A 16846-nucleotide genomic window follows, 5' to 3' on the forward strand; every position below is an offset into this window, starting at 1 on the left:
ACGCCCGAATCACGCACAGTTGGTCATATTGGGTCTTTGTGTCAAGTTTGGTCCATATCTGACATCGGCTGGGTTCAGTGCTCTCTGGACAAGGGTGAACTACAACTCCCAGATCCAAGGACAATCACCCTCAAACTCCACCAGTATTCAAAGTTGGCCATGTTGGGTGTGTGTGCCAAGTTTGGTGCAGATCCGACGTCGGCCGGGTTCAGTGCTCTCTGGTTAAGGGTGAACTACAACTCCCAGATGCAAGAACAAACACCCCCAAGCCCCGCCAGTATGCACACTTGGCCATGTTGGGTCTGTGTGCCAAGTGTGGTCCAGATCCATCTTTTGTTGGATTCAGTGTTCTCTGAATACAAGTGAACTATAACTCCCAGATTTCAAGGTCAATCACCCCAAGCTCTGCCAGTATACAAAGTTGGCCATGTTGGGTCTGTGTGCCAAGTGTGGTCCAGATAGTACTGTTATAAATCATGGTGAATTCTCCCCAAAACAGTATGTTCAGTTGCTCTGTGCCATAGAAAAGAATAGGAAAGGGTTAAGGGAGAGGCAGTGGGCAGAGTCATGCAAATTCCACACCACTGGAGAGAGAAAGGAACCTTGGGATGTGGCTTGCTCTAACCTATAATGTCCTTGGAAGAAGGGCTTTGGTGGCTCCTCAGCACTGTGCGTTAAAGCAGTTTGTGGAGACGGGAGGCTTTCTGTGTAAGTGGACACACATACACATTTTCACTTTTATTATGTGTATAGATTTCAGATAAAAGAGTGGATAAACCAAAGAAAGGTACCTAACTTTAATAGAAGAATCCCTAATGTTGACTTTCAGGTCTTCAAGGTGCTTCCTTCTCAAAATAAATGCAATAAAACATGCTAAATACTTTGGGGAAGAAAGGAGAAGAGCAGGCATGGGCAAACCTGGGCCCTCCAGGTGTTTTGGACTCCAACTCCCACAATTCCTAACAGCCTATTGGCTGTTAGGAATTGTGGGAGTTGAAGTCCAAAACACCTGGAGGGCCCAAGTTTGCCCATGCCTGCTTTACAGGGTTCCTTCTGTTCCTAGTTGCTCTATAGAAAACCATAATACTTCTTGACTTCTGACAAAGCCTACACCTTCTTCTTGGTTTGCATTATTGGTTTCATTGAAAAGATAGGGCTTGCTATTATCCACAGCTTCCTGTATCCATGCAAAGTCTGGGAATGTATAACACAATGCAAATGTGTTCCACAGCACACAATAAATTTGGATAAGCAAAGTCAGGAGATATTACAGTGCCTGTAATGCAAGTCAGTTCACCAAAGTGTAAATCATGCTGTACGCGGAAAACAGTTAAGGAAGAGGCACAAACACAAACACTGCCATAAAACCACGAATACTGGAACAGGCCCCATTTACACTAACCATTTAATGCAGTTCGAAGTTACTCTGTTTCCCCTAAAATAAGACATCCCCAGAAAATAAGACCTAGTAGAGGTTTTGCTGAATTGCTAAATATAAGGCCTCCCCTGAAAGTAAGACCTAGCAAAGTTTTTGTTTGGAAGCATGCCCACCGAACAGAACACCAGAGCATGCAGGATTGGTAAATGTACATACCATAGAGTGTTGTACATGGAAATATTGGTAGTAACAAGAAATTCTTGATAGGATTCACAGTTTGTTTGGTTATGCTGTTTTGTGATGACAACTACTTACAGTATATAATAAATGTCCATTTTTTTGTTCAACAATAAATGTGAATTCTTCTTCATGGAAAAATAAAACATCCCCTGAAAATAAGACCTAGAGCATCTTTGGGAGCAAAAATTAATATAAGACACTGTCTTATTTTCGGGGAAACATGGTAGCTTTAAACTACAGTAGCCAGGCAACACACTCCCACAAAAGTGCATGAAAGAAAGCCCTCAGTAGTTTGTGATTTGTGTCATCAAACTGGTTCCAGGATTTCCTATGGAATAATTTGCACAGCGAAACTGCTTTCTTTAATACTAGTTTGAAACTGCATTAAATAGTTAGTGTAGATGTGGCCTTAGCCTCAGAGGAAGACAAGGGCAAACTCCCTTTGGGTAAATCTTTCCAGGAAAAGCCGTAAGTCAGAAATGTCTCAAAGGCACACACAATCATGCCCTCCAATTGTCCCAATGTGATGAGGACATTCCTGATTTATCTTCTGAGATCCCACTTTTTCAGCTGCTTAGTTTAAGAAAACACTGAGACCCATTAGTCATGTTGAAGTAACATTCAGCCGCTAGTGCCGTTTGCTTTTGTATGTGGAAAGCTTATCTCAACCAGCCAAAAAGACTTGGGTTGTCACTGAACCATGAACTTTTCTTGCACTTCCAGGAATCTCTCGCTGAGCTGTTTGAATCATAGCCGTTTTTTTTCCTGGCTATTTAATTCCGCTTTCTTTAGGACCGTGGAGAAATCTGAGGAGTGGTATTTGATCCCCCGCAGAGCCTGAACAGACCAAGAAAGTTATGCTCTGCACAACTGTATTGATCTAAGAAACAGCGAAATAAAAGTTTGGGGGAAGAACTGGGTAAGGAGGAGAAGGGGAGAGGTTTGGGGTTCTGGCAGGGATTGGCTCTTTCCTTTACAGAACAAGGGAAGAGGGCAAGGAAAGGAGACAAAAGGCAGCAGCTAGGCTCTCCAAACAGGAAGACCATTTCACATCCAGCTTTTCTTGAAAATGCTGCAATAGTTTGCACAATGAATTGTACTAAGCTCAGGCTCCAGAGGAACCTCAGCATCTTCTTCCAAGGATGCAGAAAAAAAGAAGCGCTGGAGAAAGCAAAGATTCAGAAAATGGGCAGGAAAGGCATGAATTAACCAGAGAATGATCCTTCCTTCTTCTCTCGACCCTTGTTTCTTGCTTCTTATCATGGAAGGAAATGAGTTCTGCCTGGAGGTGAGTTTTTGCAGTTACCAAATTGGTTTCCTCTCAGAGGGTTGTATCCTTCAGGAGTTTCCTTTTCTTTTCTTGCCCCCTGCAACAATGTGAAGAAGGGCCTTGATCCCACAGGACAAAGCCTTGCACTTTTATTATTTTTTGTGCTGAGTTTTCAAACTTTTGGAACAAAGTTTGGGTTTAAAGAGGCAAAACTTTTCAGAGGCTTCTTTGAAAGGTGGAAAGAGTGTGCGCGCTGCTGCTGCTCTCCAAGGACATGTGCTTCCATCACACATTGGGAGTGACAGAAGATCATCCCTTGGGACTCGAGTTCGAAATGAAGTAAGTAAAACCCAGATGGGCCTGTGTATTCCACAATTTTGAAATCTGAGAGGAAACATAGAAATTGCTCCCTGTTTGAGAGATATGGGAATGTGTATGTGTGGAATCCGTGGGTACATCCACACTGAAGAATTAATGCACTTTTGCACCATTATAACTGCCATAGCTCAATACTATAGAATCCTGAGGTTTGGTGAGGGACTAGCACTCTTTCACAGAGAAGGCAAAAAGACCTTGTCAAACTACAATACCCATGATTCCATTGCATTGAGTTAACGTGGTGTCAAACTGTATTGTTTCTACAGTGGAGATGTGCCCAAAATAGCCCGAATTCCTCCAGAATGTATACAGTAGAGTCTCGCTTATCCAACCTTCGCTTATCCAATATTCTGTATTATCCAACGCAGTTTGCCTTCCACTCGGATGCACAGCTGTTTCTCTAGGCAGCAATGCACAGTGGGCCAACACTCCCAACAACAACACAAGTGGATCCACACTTCCAAACAAATGGTAGATTTGTTGTAAAACGTGATGTTTAGGTACTAAATTTGTAAAATCATAACGTAATTTGACGTTTAATAGGCTTTCCGTAATCCCTCCTTATTATCCAACATTTTTGCTTATCCAACGTTAGATAAGTGAGACTCTATTGTAGTTCCCTGCTCCACATCTCTATACTCAAAGAAAGGCTTTCATGGTGGGGATCACAACCTTTGAGGATGCCTGCCATAGATGTCGGTGAAATGTCAGGAGAGAATGCTTCTGGAAAATGACCATACAGCCCAGAAAACTCACAGCAACTCAATCTCTAGGAATATTTGTTCATTCTCAGAATTGAAAGAGGCGCTCACCCAAATGGTGCAAGGGACCTCTCTGTATGTCCGGCTCTTTTTCTGTTGATTAGTATGAGTTTATATTTCTCTCACCTCCTAATTGGTAGAATTTGATTCTGCTCATTTTGCTATAATAAGAAAACAAGGGATGCATGTACACTGTAGCATTGAGCCATATCAGTTAAAGGGCTTCAAAACTGCATTCACTCTATAATGTGGATGCAAGCTTTGTTTGCATTATATATTGCATGCATCTATTTCATATCTTTGTACCATGGCTTTGTGTTCTCACAAATACAGTGGGGCTTTGGTATCCATGGGGTTTTCTTTCTGGACTCCAGTGGATACAAAAATCTGGATATGCAAGACCTATTATATACAATAGCGAAAGAAAATGGTGTCCTGTATATAAAATGGTAATAAAAAGGTTTGCTTTTAAGAATTAAAAAAAAAATCAAGCCATGGATAGTGGACTCAATGGATCAAAAATCAGTGGATCCAGAATCCATGCATATGGATGACCAAGAGCATAGCAAGTGGACCACCTATTTATTGTTCGAAAAAGACTCTAAAAGGAGACATCCTTGGATAGTTTGGAAGAACGTGATTGTGCCATCACACTGGGGAGTAGTAAAACAGTGGAAGCAACATAGATTGTGTGTTTGTGTGTTAGTTTGTGGTGACCCCCAAAAATCTAGGCACCCATTTTCAGCCTATAGTAGTTACAGTGATTATTTGAAGGCTAAGCAAAGACATTTCATAGTGATGAATAGATAAGCAAGTAATGATTTCTGCAGAGTCATAAATTACATATTTGATGTAACTCATTCCTGTACAGAAGACATGGGCAAACTTGGGCCCTCCAGATGTTTTGGACTTCAACTCCCACAATTCCTAACAGCCTTCCAGCTGTTCAGAAGTCCAAAACACCTGGAGGGCCCAAGTTTGCCCATGCCTGCTGTACAGTCATGTATTCATCAGAGGAGGTTGTCAACGTGGTTGCAAGACAGTGTGTGTGTCTGTATCAACACTATAGAATGAATGAAGCTTGACATCCCATGAATTGCCATGGCTCAAGGCTATAGAATCAAGGAAGTTGTAGTTTTACAAGGTCTTTCACCTTCTCTCCTAAAGAGTGCTTTTGACTCACCAAACTACAACTTTCAGGATTCCATAACACTGAGCTGTCGATGTAACTGCATTAATTCTACAGTATAGATGTGACCAGAGAGTGAGGCTGGATCTACACTGCCATAAAATCCAGTTTCAGAATAAAGATTAACTTGCATTCTGAAACTGGATGCAATATCAGATGACACAGAGAAGCCATTGAAATCCACAAGCATGTGGACAATTTTAACCGGACGGAGGAAAACATAAAAATGAACAAAATCTGGCTACCAGTATTATTTAAAAAACTCTAAAATCAGAAAAATAAATAAAGAACAACACTCAGAAAACACGGGAATTCCAGGCAGGAAACAATCAGGGCCAGCTAACATCTCCCAACAAAGGATTCTTCTAGGCAGGAATCAGCCAGGCTTTGAAGTTGCAAGGCCATTCAATGCTAATCAAGGTGATCAGTTGCAATATTTGCACTTGCCTCAAACAGACAAGAGTTGCCTAGTTTCCAACAGACCTCACAACCTGTGAGGATGCCTGGATGTGGGTGAAACGTCAGGAGACAATGCTTCTGGAACATTTCCATACAGCCCAGAAAACTCACAGGAACCCAGAAGGAAGAATAGTTTGTAAAACTCTTAGGAGGGTCCTCAGTAGCCCTGATCCCCTCCTTCCCCCAATTGATCATTTTGGAGGCTGTAAAAGTAACTTTTCCAAGTTCAGTTGGGGGGGGGGGGGGAGACTGAGGAAGACCCCCAAGGGATGTCCATGTCCAAGTTTATTCTTACAAGGAGCAAAGCAACAAAAGGGGAGCTGCATTTGTCTCCCCTGCTTCCTGTCGGAAAGGAAGCGGGGGAGGTGCTGCTGGCCTCTATTGTCTGAATGGGGCCGAGGGGGGTCTGCTTTCCTTTCTCCAGCCAGAAAGAAGAAGCAAACCATGTCTACATTGCCATGGAATGCAGTCTGCTGAAGCCTGTGTGCTTCTACACTGGCATTTTGTAATGTCTACCACAGGCTTGGGCCAACTTGGGCCCTCCAGGTGCTTTGGACTCCAGGTGTTTTGGACAGTGTCCATTTGATCCACCATTAAGTTTTTCAAAACCTGTCACTTCTTACAAGTACAGTAGAGTCTCACTTATCCAAACTAAACGGGCCGGCAGAAGCTTGGATAAGCGAATATCTTGGATAATAAGGGGGGATTAAGGAAAAGCCTATTAAACATCAAATTAGGTTATGATTTTACAAATTAAGCACCAAAACTTCATGTTTTACAAAAAATTTGACAGAAAAAGTAGTTCAATACGCAGTAATGTTATGTTGTAGTTACTGTATTTATGAATTTAGCACCAAAATATCACGATCTATTGAAAACATTGACTACAAAAATGGCTTGGATTATCCAGAGGCTTGGATAAGCGAGGCTTGGATAAGGGAGAGTCTACTTTACATCATATGAAATGTTATAATAACCACGCTACAGGGATATATATGGTGAGCGTAGATTCATATAATGATATTCAATGCACTTAAGTTGATTATATGAGTTTACACTGACCACATAGAGCAGTTTCAAACTGCATTATAGGTAAAGGTAAAGGTTTTCCCTGATGTTAAGTCCAGTTATTTCCGACTCTGGGGGTTGGTGCTCATCTCCATTTCTAAGCCAAAGAGCCGGCGTTGTCCGTAGACACCTCCAAGGTCATGTGGCCGGCATGCCTGCATGGAACGCCATTACCTTCTCGCCGGAGCAATACCTATTGATCTACTCACATTTGCATGTTTTTGAACTGCTAGGTTGGCAGAAGCTGGAGCTAACCGCGGACACACACTCCGCTCCCCGGATTTGAACCTGGAACCTTTCGGTCTGCAAGTTCAGCAGCTCAGCGCTTTAATACACCGAGCCACCGGAGGCTCCAAACTGCATTATAGAGTAGTGTAAATTGGATTTGCCTGACATCTTCATTAATGTATTGAGATGGCAGGCTACGATTGTCCCATTTTACTAAGCAATCGCCATAGTTTTTAGCTGACACCATGCTTTTGCACATTTTCTGAGTGCCTTTATATTCATTTGGACTATTTGCAGAGAAATAAATTGTTATTGTTGTTGTTGTGTTCCTTCAAGGTATTACAGAAAACCTAAGGTAACCCTATTGTGGGGATTTCTGGGCCAGATTTGCTCAGAGGGGGTTTGCCATTGCCTTCCTCTGAGGCTGAGAGAGTGTGACCTGCCCAAGGTCACCCAACTGGTGTCCATAGCTGTTGAAGGATTAGCTTTAAAAATACTAATTGCCAATCCCCGGGAGCGGCGTGAGTGGCCGCTGTTAGCTCCAGCTTCTCCCAACCTAGCAGTTCGAAAACATGCCAATGTGAGTAGATCAATAGTACCACTCTGGCGGGAAGGTAACAACGCTCCATGCAGTCATGCAAGCCACATGACCTTGGAGGTGTCTACGGACAACGCCAGCTCTTCAGCTTAGAAATGGAGATGAGCACCAACCCCCAGAGTTGGACACGACTGGACTTAACGTCAGGGGAAAACCTTTACCTTTATTAATCACAAGTAATCCAAAATCACCTTATCACTTAAGGTAAAGCAAACTATTCTGGCTCTCACCAATATATGTCCAATGAAAAACAGGCACTCTGAATGGTTGCGCCAAATAAAATCCGGATATGTGACTGGAATAGAAATTGAAAATGTTATGTATATCTGCAGTCCATTTATGCCTCATTAAGAAAAAGAGGACATCCAGGTTTTGAGAACATTCAGAATTCCTGAGCTAAGTCTATAAAAAGAGCATCCATGCCTCTACGTTCATACAACAAAAAGAAAAGAAAAATAAAGTCCTAATTAGAGGAATAATTGTTTTTACCCAATTGCTGCCAGTTAGAAGGCTAAGCTCCACCCACTTGGTCTCCTAGCAACCCACTCAGCCCAGGGGACAGGCCGAGTTAGGCCTCACTTAGGCCTCTTCCACACTGCCTATAAAATACAGATTATTTTATTTTAACTGGATTATATAGCAGCTGGATTATATCCACACAGCTATATAACCCATTTATAATGGACTTAATGTCAGGGGAAAACCTTTACCCTTTACCTTAACAACCACCAATTCCTCAATACTTTATCTCCCATACCACCATACTTTGCCACAGCAACGCGTGGCCGGGCACAGCTAGTGCATTATATAAAACAGGGAAACACTCAAAAGAATGCTGTGGATAGTCTGGAGATGTGTGAAATGTTGGGAAAGTACAGCAAGGCAGGTCTATGGCAGGACTGGGCAAACTTGGGCCCTCCGGGTGTTTTGGACTTCAACTCCCACCATTCCTAACAGCCGGTGGGAGTTGAAGTCCAAAACACCCGGAGGGCCCAAGTTTGCCCATGCCTGGCCTATATCACATTGTTCACTACCCTAGAATCATAGATCAAAATCACAGTTTCCTTTTCTAATATTTTCCTAATATTTCTGAAACATAATTGCCTGAACCTGTGGATACAGGGGTCTGACTGTACCCTTGTATGCACAATTGGTTTAGGAATATCATCCCATTTTGACCCTCTCTTCCTTTTTTGTAGAGGCAACTTGCCCTGTTTGTTTGCATCAAAGATGACAACTGAATGTGGCTTGATGCAGCCCAGCCTTACAAGCTCTGTTCCCCTTCCATGTGTGGCTTGGAACGCATGAGCCTCCGTATCCACAGCATTTGCCTCATGCTGGGACGTGCAGAATGGGGAGCAGCAGTTCAGCCCTGAAAGTTTGCACTGAGCACCAAGGAGGCATCAACTGGCTCAGCCTCAGTCCAGATGGGCAGTGGCTCCTGACGGGCAGCGAAGACGGCACGGCGAGGCTTTGGAGCACCGCCGATAGCCAATGCCGGGCCCATTTTCAAGGTATGGATGATTATCAATATACCCTTTGCTACAATTCTGGGATACAGGCCATTCCAAACTCTGGTCAAATGATACTGAACTTATATTGCTAAGATTGTTGTGTGGCTTCAAGCCATTTCCATCTTACAGTGACCCTATCACAATGCTTTCTTGGCAAGACTTGTTCAGAAGTTTGCCTTTCATCATTTACTGAGGCCAAGAGAGTGTGACTTGCCCAAGATAACTTTCAACTCTGTTCTCCAGGATATTCATCCAATGCTGAAACCACAACACTATTCTGCTTTATTGAGAAAAGATATTCATTGTTTTTTAAAATGTAGTTTAGTGTAATTTCTATCAATGCCTTGGTTCCAGTTTTAGGCAAATTTTGCCTTTTCTTTTTTCAACTTTTTGTTCGCAATGGTTGGCATCTCTTTTCTTGTTTTTCTTGTATATTTGACCAGTTTGATGACTTAAACTGGAGCCCATGGAATACATCACTTCAGCCCTTCTATCCCAGGATCTGATCCCAGATTATCTGCTTATCCCTGGTTATATGGCATTGGAGACTCAAATTTATTTATTTATTTATTTACAGCATTTATATTCCGCCCTTCTCACCCCGAAGGGGACTCAGGGCGAATCACATTACACATATAGGCAAACATTCAATGCCTTTTAACATAGAACAAAGACAAACAAACATAGGCTCCGAGAGGCCTCGAACCCATGACCTCCTGGTCAGAGTGATTCATTGCAGTTAATTGCAGCTGGCTTGCTCTCCCACCTGCGCCACAGCCCGGGCAACAATAATGACACACCTTATTTATATTCTGCCTTCTCCCTTCTCCTCTAGGGGACTCAGAGCAAATTACAGCATTTACATACATAGGCAAACATTCAGTGCCTGTTGCAATCATATACAGTGGAGTCTTGTTTATCCAACGTTTGCTCATCCAACGTTCTGTATTAACCAACGCAGCTCACCTCCTGCCCGGATCCACAGCGTTTATCTAGGCAGCATTTCTATCTTTATTTATAGTCAATTTTTTAGTAGTCAATGTTTTTGTAGTCAACGTTTTCAATACATTGTGATGTTGTGGTGCTAAATTCTTAAATACAGTAATTACTACACAACGTTACTGTGTATTGAACTGATTTGTCTGTCGATTTGTTGTAAAACATGATGTTTTGGTGCTTAATCTGTAAAATCATAACATATTTGACTTTTAATAGGCTTTTCCTTAATCCCTCCTTATTATCTAACATTTTCGCTTATCCAACGTTCTGCCAGCCCATTTATGTTGGAAAAGCGAGACTCTACTGTACACACAAACACAAACAAAGGCAATGCTTCTCCATTCATTTCCGGCTTCTTGGAGGTGGTGCTCATCTCTGGCTCCGGGGAGGTGTTTTTTCTCCATTTTTCAAGCCATGAAGCCTGTGTTGGCACCTCCTCGTCATGTGGCCGGCCGTCATGTTGCCTTTTCCTACCAAAGCAGTACTTATTTATCTACTCACATTTGCATGTTTTGAACTGCTAGTTTGGCTAGGAGCTAGGGCTGATAGACGGAGCTCAACTTCTGCCAACTTTCAGGTCAGTAGTTCAGCCAATCTTCAGGTCAGCAGTTCAGCGATACAAGGATTTAACCCATTTGTGCCACCGCAGCAATCCAGTTCAAAGCAGATAACCTGGGATCAGATTCTGGGATACAAGGACAGTGTAGAAGGGGCCGAAGTCCCATATACTGCAAGACCTCTTTCTTTCTTTTTACCTAACATGCTTTTGTAAAAGCCTTCCTGGACTTTTCTTGATATCTCAGTCCATTTGAAGAACTATTTAACTGGATGGTTTCTTTTTCTGCAGCTGCGTAAATACACCCCCATTGGCTAGAGGCAAACTGTTTGATTGCTGACTCAGATTGTTTTCATATTCCGAATGAGACACAATGCTTTCAGTACCGTTCCAACAGACTTGGCCTCAAATTGGTTTAAGAGCATAGAACCACGCTACAGGGAACAGAACAATGAAGTTGTGAATTATTGGGCTTAAAAAAGAAATAATAATTTAAACAAAGAAGGAATTAGTTTTCCTGAATCAAAAGAGGCTTGGAATATCTAAAGTGTTAATATCTCCTCTCTCACTTTCTCTGTCTTTGCATACTCTCTCCATTCATGTAAAATACAGGGAATATATATGGGAAGGTTTGGTTCTAAAGTCACCTAGGTTGCAGCTATAATTTAACAGATCCACTGATTTCTGTAGATCATATTCTTTGGGGTGCATAGGATTGAATTGTTAGTGTTTGAGCTTTGAAATGCAGTGCTGCTATGGGTCCCAATCCATTGAATCAGTTGTAGAATGCTGAGTAAACACTGAGTAAATCCATCTGATCCAATGGCTGTACTCCAATTAGGGCCAACAGTAGTATTTAGGCTAATGAGAACTCTTTACACTCGGGGAGCTCCACTTTTGAGAGTGAATGGCCAAAAAAAGACAACAACACAGTTCCAGCTTGACCTTTCTGTGTTTTTTCAGTTCATAATTCTGAATCCATACTGACCTTTTCTAGTTCTCTTCTGTTATTCCTAGGGCACGAAAGCTATATCACCTCTTGCCATTTAGAGAACGAAGTCGCCTTCACTTGTAGTGCCGATCATACGATCAGAAAGTGGGATGTGATGACCGGCCAATGCCTGGCTGTTTACAGAGGACACACATCCATTGTGAATAGGTAGGTGTTACACTATAGTCTGTAGATTGATCTTTGTCTGATTTCTTCCCAAACTTCTCGACTACGTATTTATTTTTCTTGGTTAATCCGCACAGGTCCCCTCCTGTGTTTGTGCTGCTCAGATGGATTGTTATAAATGTGTGTTACGAGTGCTACTCTTGGCTGCAGGATTAGTTAGTTATCTTAGGAGCAGAGCTGACGCAGCTGTATTTTGGGGACAAGAGACCAGCAGGAAAGAAAGCAAGGAGGAACTGAACCAAATCCACTGCTGGGAAGGAAATTCCAGGGGGGTGTCGCTGTGTGTGTGTTAACCCAGCTCAATTGGTAACAGATGCACCTGATAAAGAGATTTTAAAAGCACTGTGTTCGGAATATTACTTGGTAGTAAAAGGATTCTGTTAAGGCTTTGTTTAGAGTTGGGATTCTGCCTTATTGTTGATTGACTCCAGAGATACTTAAAGCCAAATCCTCGTATTAAATGTACACTTTATGACTGAGCAGTAAGTGATATTTTCTTGGCTTCTCCTGCCATATAAGATATAGGTGACTACTGCCACATTATAGTTGCTCGTAAATTCCTCTAATTTATCGGCAACAATTGGCTGTGTGGTGAGTTGAATGCAATCACACTTGGAATTGTAATGTTGTGATAAAGCATGCCTTTATGTCTTCTAGATGTTCTTTGATAGTTTTCCATATGATTATGGCACAATGCATTTGCAAATCGGTATATATCTAGCTGAAAGGTTAAGACTAGGACAGGCCTGATTTTTTTTCCTCCAGAATGTATTCAGTTCCTATCTGGATTACTCCAAATGCTGGTGTGGTCTTGGGAAGATAATAATAATAATAATAATAATAATAATAATAATAATAATAATAACAACAACAACAACAACAACAACAACAACAACAATAATATGTGACAGTCGCATTGACGAAAAACAACAGGAAAACTCAGCCGCTATCAGGACCTCAAGATTGAACTTCAAAAACTCTGGCAGAAACCAGTGCAGGTGGTGATGGGCACACTGGGTGCCGTGCCAAAAGATCTCAGCCAGCATTTGGAAACAATAGACATTGACAAAATCTGCCAACTGCAAAAGGCCACCCTACTGGGATCTGCACGCATCATCTGAAAATATATCACACAGTCCTAGACACTTGGGAAGTGTTCGACTTGTGATTTTGTGATATGAAATCCAGCATATCTATCTTGTTTGCTGTGTCATACAATAAAATAATACTTTATTTTTCTATCCCGCCACCATCTCCCTGAAGGGACTTGGTGCAGCTAACATGGGGCCAAGCCCAACGCAATACAAATATAACAGTTTAAAAACCAACAGATAAGTAAAACGATATCAACATAACATTCAGACATAATAAACAAAATTAAAACACAATATAGAAAACAACCATAATGACAAATAGGGAGGGTAATAAAAACCAGTATCACCATCAATATGTAAAATTGGGGCAAACAGGTCAAAAGTGCATGATTTCAAGACCATTAATAAAGTGCTAGGACAAGTGTCAGTATTTCCTGAGATATCTTGGATTTGGGTGGAGAGGAGGGAAAATAAAGTGCAAGAAAACAGTATGTCTCTGAGTGGGGTCAAACATGTTGTAGATCATTTGAAAGCACATTTGAAAAGCCATGTTTTAAGCTGTTTAATAAAGGCAGACAGGGTTGGGGCCAGCGTTGGAAGAGAAACTATCCATTAAAGGAACTGGTTCAATAATTATGTCTGTTTCTGTATATTATTGTTCATTTAAAAAGTATGAAAGGAAAGGTACAAACATGGCCATGAATGCAGTTCTATAAAGAGTTACTTGAGCTCCGTATAATACATTTGGACATAAAATGAGGGATTGTAGTGTAAATATCATAAAAGCAGAATCTGGAAACTTTTTTTGGACTATAACTTCTAGTAGTATGGTGCAGACACATATACGTACACAGATGTGCAATATTTAATCAAAACAATCTCTGGTACTGTTCAATTATCCAAGTGGAGACCACAAGAGGGTGCTAGAGAGAGAAGGAGAGTCCATTTTATGGGGGTGGAGGGTGAGTTGAAGGAGGAAAACCATTTTCCCCTGTTTCTTGTTATTCCCCCACCCCTGCCCCCATTGCGGAAACAACCCAAGTTTATGAAATGGGAAGAGGGAGGGGGAATAACATGCAAAAATGAGGGAAATTGTTTTCTCCTTCAACTTTCCCCCTGCAAAATGGACTATCCTTCTCTCTCTAGCGTCCCTAGTGACCTCTGCCTGGATAATGGAACAATGTCCAAAATGTGCATATCTGAGTGCCTCCATTGCAACCGTGACTTTACACCAAGAAGCAGTGATTTGGTGTTAGACAATTGAGATAATCATTACAACAAAAATGCTGATGGTAAAAGCCATTTGACAGTGAAACGCCCCCTTGAGAAAACCGAACCTTTGCTTTCTTGGAGGCTTCCAGAAACAATTTTGTGGTTGGTGGGTCAACAAGCACACTTCCGTTAGAGCAGTGGTTCTCAACCTGTGAGGCCCCAGATATATTTGGCCCTCAACTTCCAGAAATCATAACACCTGGTAAACTGGCTGGGATTTCTGGAAGTTGTAGGCCAAAAATATCTGAGGACCCCAGGTTGAGGACCACTGCATTAGAGCTTCCATCATTAGCCCGGGCTGTGGCGCAGGCGGGAGAGCAAGCCAGCTGCAATTAACCGCAATGAATCACTCTGACCAGGAGGTCATGAGTTCGAGGCCCGCTCAGAGCCTATGTTTGTCTTGTCTTTGTTCTATGTTAAAGGCATTGAATGTTTGCCTATATGTGTAATGTGATCCACCCTGAGTCCCCTTCGGGGTGAGAAGAGCGGAATATAAACGCTGTAAATAAATAAATACATAAATAAATAAATACGTCAACAAGTACATTAAGGGAAGTTGTGATATGTGGCTTTCTTTTTAATGCAAACAGGATCCTGGTTTCCAAAGACTACCTGTTCAGCGGCTCCTATGACAGGACGGCGCGTTGCTGGAGCGTAGAGAAGGAGAAGCCCATCCAGGAGTTCCGGGGCCACCGGAACTGCGTCCTGACGTTGGCTCTTTACTCCTCCAAGGATGTTCTTGAAGACTCAGAAGAGGAAGAACTGGAGGAGGAGACACTGAGCAAGGACTTCCTTGTGACGGGGAGCACGGACTGCACTGTGAAAGTCTGGTGGGTGTCCAGTGGGCGCTGCCACCAGACCCTACTGGGACACACTGGGGCCGTCTTGTGCCTGATACTTGATGCTCCAAACCGGGAGCTCTTTTCCGGCAGCACTGACTACACCGTTCGGACGTGGAACATTGTGACTGGCGAGCAGCTGAGAGTGTTCAAAGAGCACCAAGGGTCCGTCATTTGCCTAGAGGTGAGGGATCGAGGGTTATGTTTATACCAAACAGCTTGGGGTATGGATTGTTTGGGATTGCAACTCTAGAATCCTACAGCCAACATGACTCATGGGCTGTCTTAGCTGTTGGATTCTGCAAGTTAAAGGTCTAAGTCAAGCATGGGCAAACTTCAGCTCTCCAGGTGTTTTGGCTGTTAGGAATTGTGGGAGTTGAAGTCCAAAACACCTGGAGGGCTGAAGTTTGCCCATGCCTGGTCTAAGCTAAGCATGACTCAACAGCATGATGCCATAGCTAAAAAGGTCAATGCAATTCTAGGTTTGGACTGGATGGCCCATGTGGTCTCTTCCAACTCAATGATTGTAGAAGCTTTGGAATAGTGAAGATGTATTTAAAGATTGATTGACTTTGTCACAGGGCAGTTTGACCAATTAGTCCATAAGGATAAGCAAGCACAAGGTTATTATCATAAACACAATATTGCCTTAGGGTTGTTGTGAGTTTTCTGGGCTGTATGGCCATGTTCTAGAAGTATTTTCTCCTGACGTTTTGCCCACATCTATGGCAGGCCTCCTCAGAGGTTTTGAGGTCTTTTGGAAACTAGGCAAGTGAGATTTATATATCTGTGGAGTGCCCAGGGTGGGAGAAAGAACTCTTGTCTGCTTGAGGCAAGTGTAATTGTTGCAGTTGGCCACCTTGATTAGCATTGAATAGCCTTTCACCTTCAAAGCCTGGCTGCTTCCTGCCTAGGAATCATTGCCTTACCTGCTATTGGCTTAACTGCTGTTGTTTTTGTGGCTGCTTCTTTTTCAGTGGAAATAAGTAGATGCCACTTTTGAAATGTCTAAGTAGAAATAATAGACTTATAGATTTGAAAGGGGAAGTATGGACTATTGAGTGCATTGCCTTGCTATATGTGAGATCTCCAAATAGAGCATCTCCAGTGCGTCCAGCTTTTTTTGAAGACATCTAGCTAAAGAGACCTCATCATCTTTTAGGCAAATGTTTCCATTGCTCAACCACTCTCACTGTTGAAAAGTCCCTTCTAATGGTCAATTTCAATCTATTTTCCTGTAACTGAAAACAGCAGAGAACAACCTGAAACAGAGTGCAATAGAGTCTGGAAGTAACGACTTTATTTGTAAATCACACATTTTGTAGGGCAGTGCCTTTATTGACAACTGAAGGCTTGTGTTAATTGCTTTTGGTGTTCTAACATAAACAAGACTTTTGTTATTTCAAAAGGTATTTCAAAAATTCGTTTTGCAAGAGTTTAGTCCATTTTTAAAAAAAACCCTGCAAGTAATAGATTACAAATCCACGTGCTCTCCCTGACTGTAAATGATGTTAGCATGAATGTGTCACATATTTTTTTTAAAAAACAGCAGCCACAAGTCCAATTGTACTCTCTTCTTTCCGTGATGCGCTGTGCTTTTCTCCAAACAGCCGCTCTTGTCGGGAAATTAGCCAGAGCGAACAAAGCCTTTCCCGAAGCCAGCCAAGAACAACACACACAGCAACAAAGCCATTGCTGCTTCTTCAAGTTGCAGACACACTATAATTGGGAATTGTGTCTCCCTAGTTGTTAAAAAAAAACACAGCCATTTAATGACTTTTGGATGCTGTTGTTCCAAAGAGTTCTCCCCTGTCCTATCTCCTCCC

General features: G+C 42.2%; 1 protein-coding gene across 5 annotated transcripts in view; it reads left to right on the forward strand.

Moving 5' to 3' along the window:
- Positions 1–2242: 2242 nt before the first annotated feature.
- wdr86 (WD repeat domain 86) overlaps positions 2243–16846 on the forward strand; it is a 41512-nt gene continuing 26908 nt past the window's right edge. Inside the window, exons 1-4 of one of the 5 annotated variants that reach the window (XR_506530.3) lie at positions 2243–3227; positions 8769–9083; positions 11656–11797; positions 14772–15204. Coding sequence is in view for 4 of the 5 variants with exons in the window: in XM_008112265.3 (XP_008110472.1) it covers positions 8921–9083; positions 11656–11797; positions 14772–15204 (738 nt within the window). In the remaining variant the exon portion in view is untranslated. The remainder of the gene's footprint in view (positions 3228–8768; positions 9084–11655; positions 11798–14771; positions 15205–16846) is intronic. The other 4 variants (XM_008112265.3, XM_008112266.3, XM_003221919.4 and 1 more) reach the window with 4 other exon arrangements.

This window comes from Anolis carolinensis, chromosome 6, assembly GCF_035594765.1.
Source record: "Anolis carolinensis isolate JA03-04 chromosome 6, rAnoCar3.1.pri, whole genome shotgun sequence".
NCBI classification, from domain to species: Eukaryota; Metazoa; Chordata; class Lepidosauria; order Squamata; family Dactyloidae; genus Anolis; species Anolis carolinensis.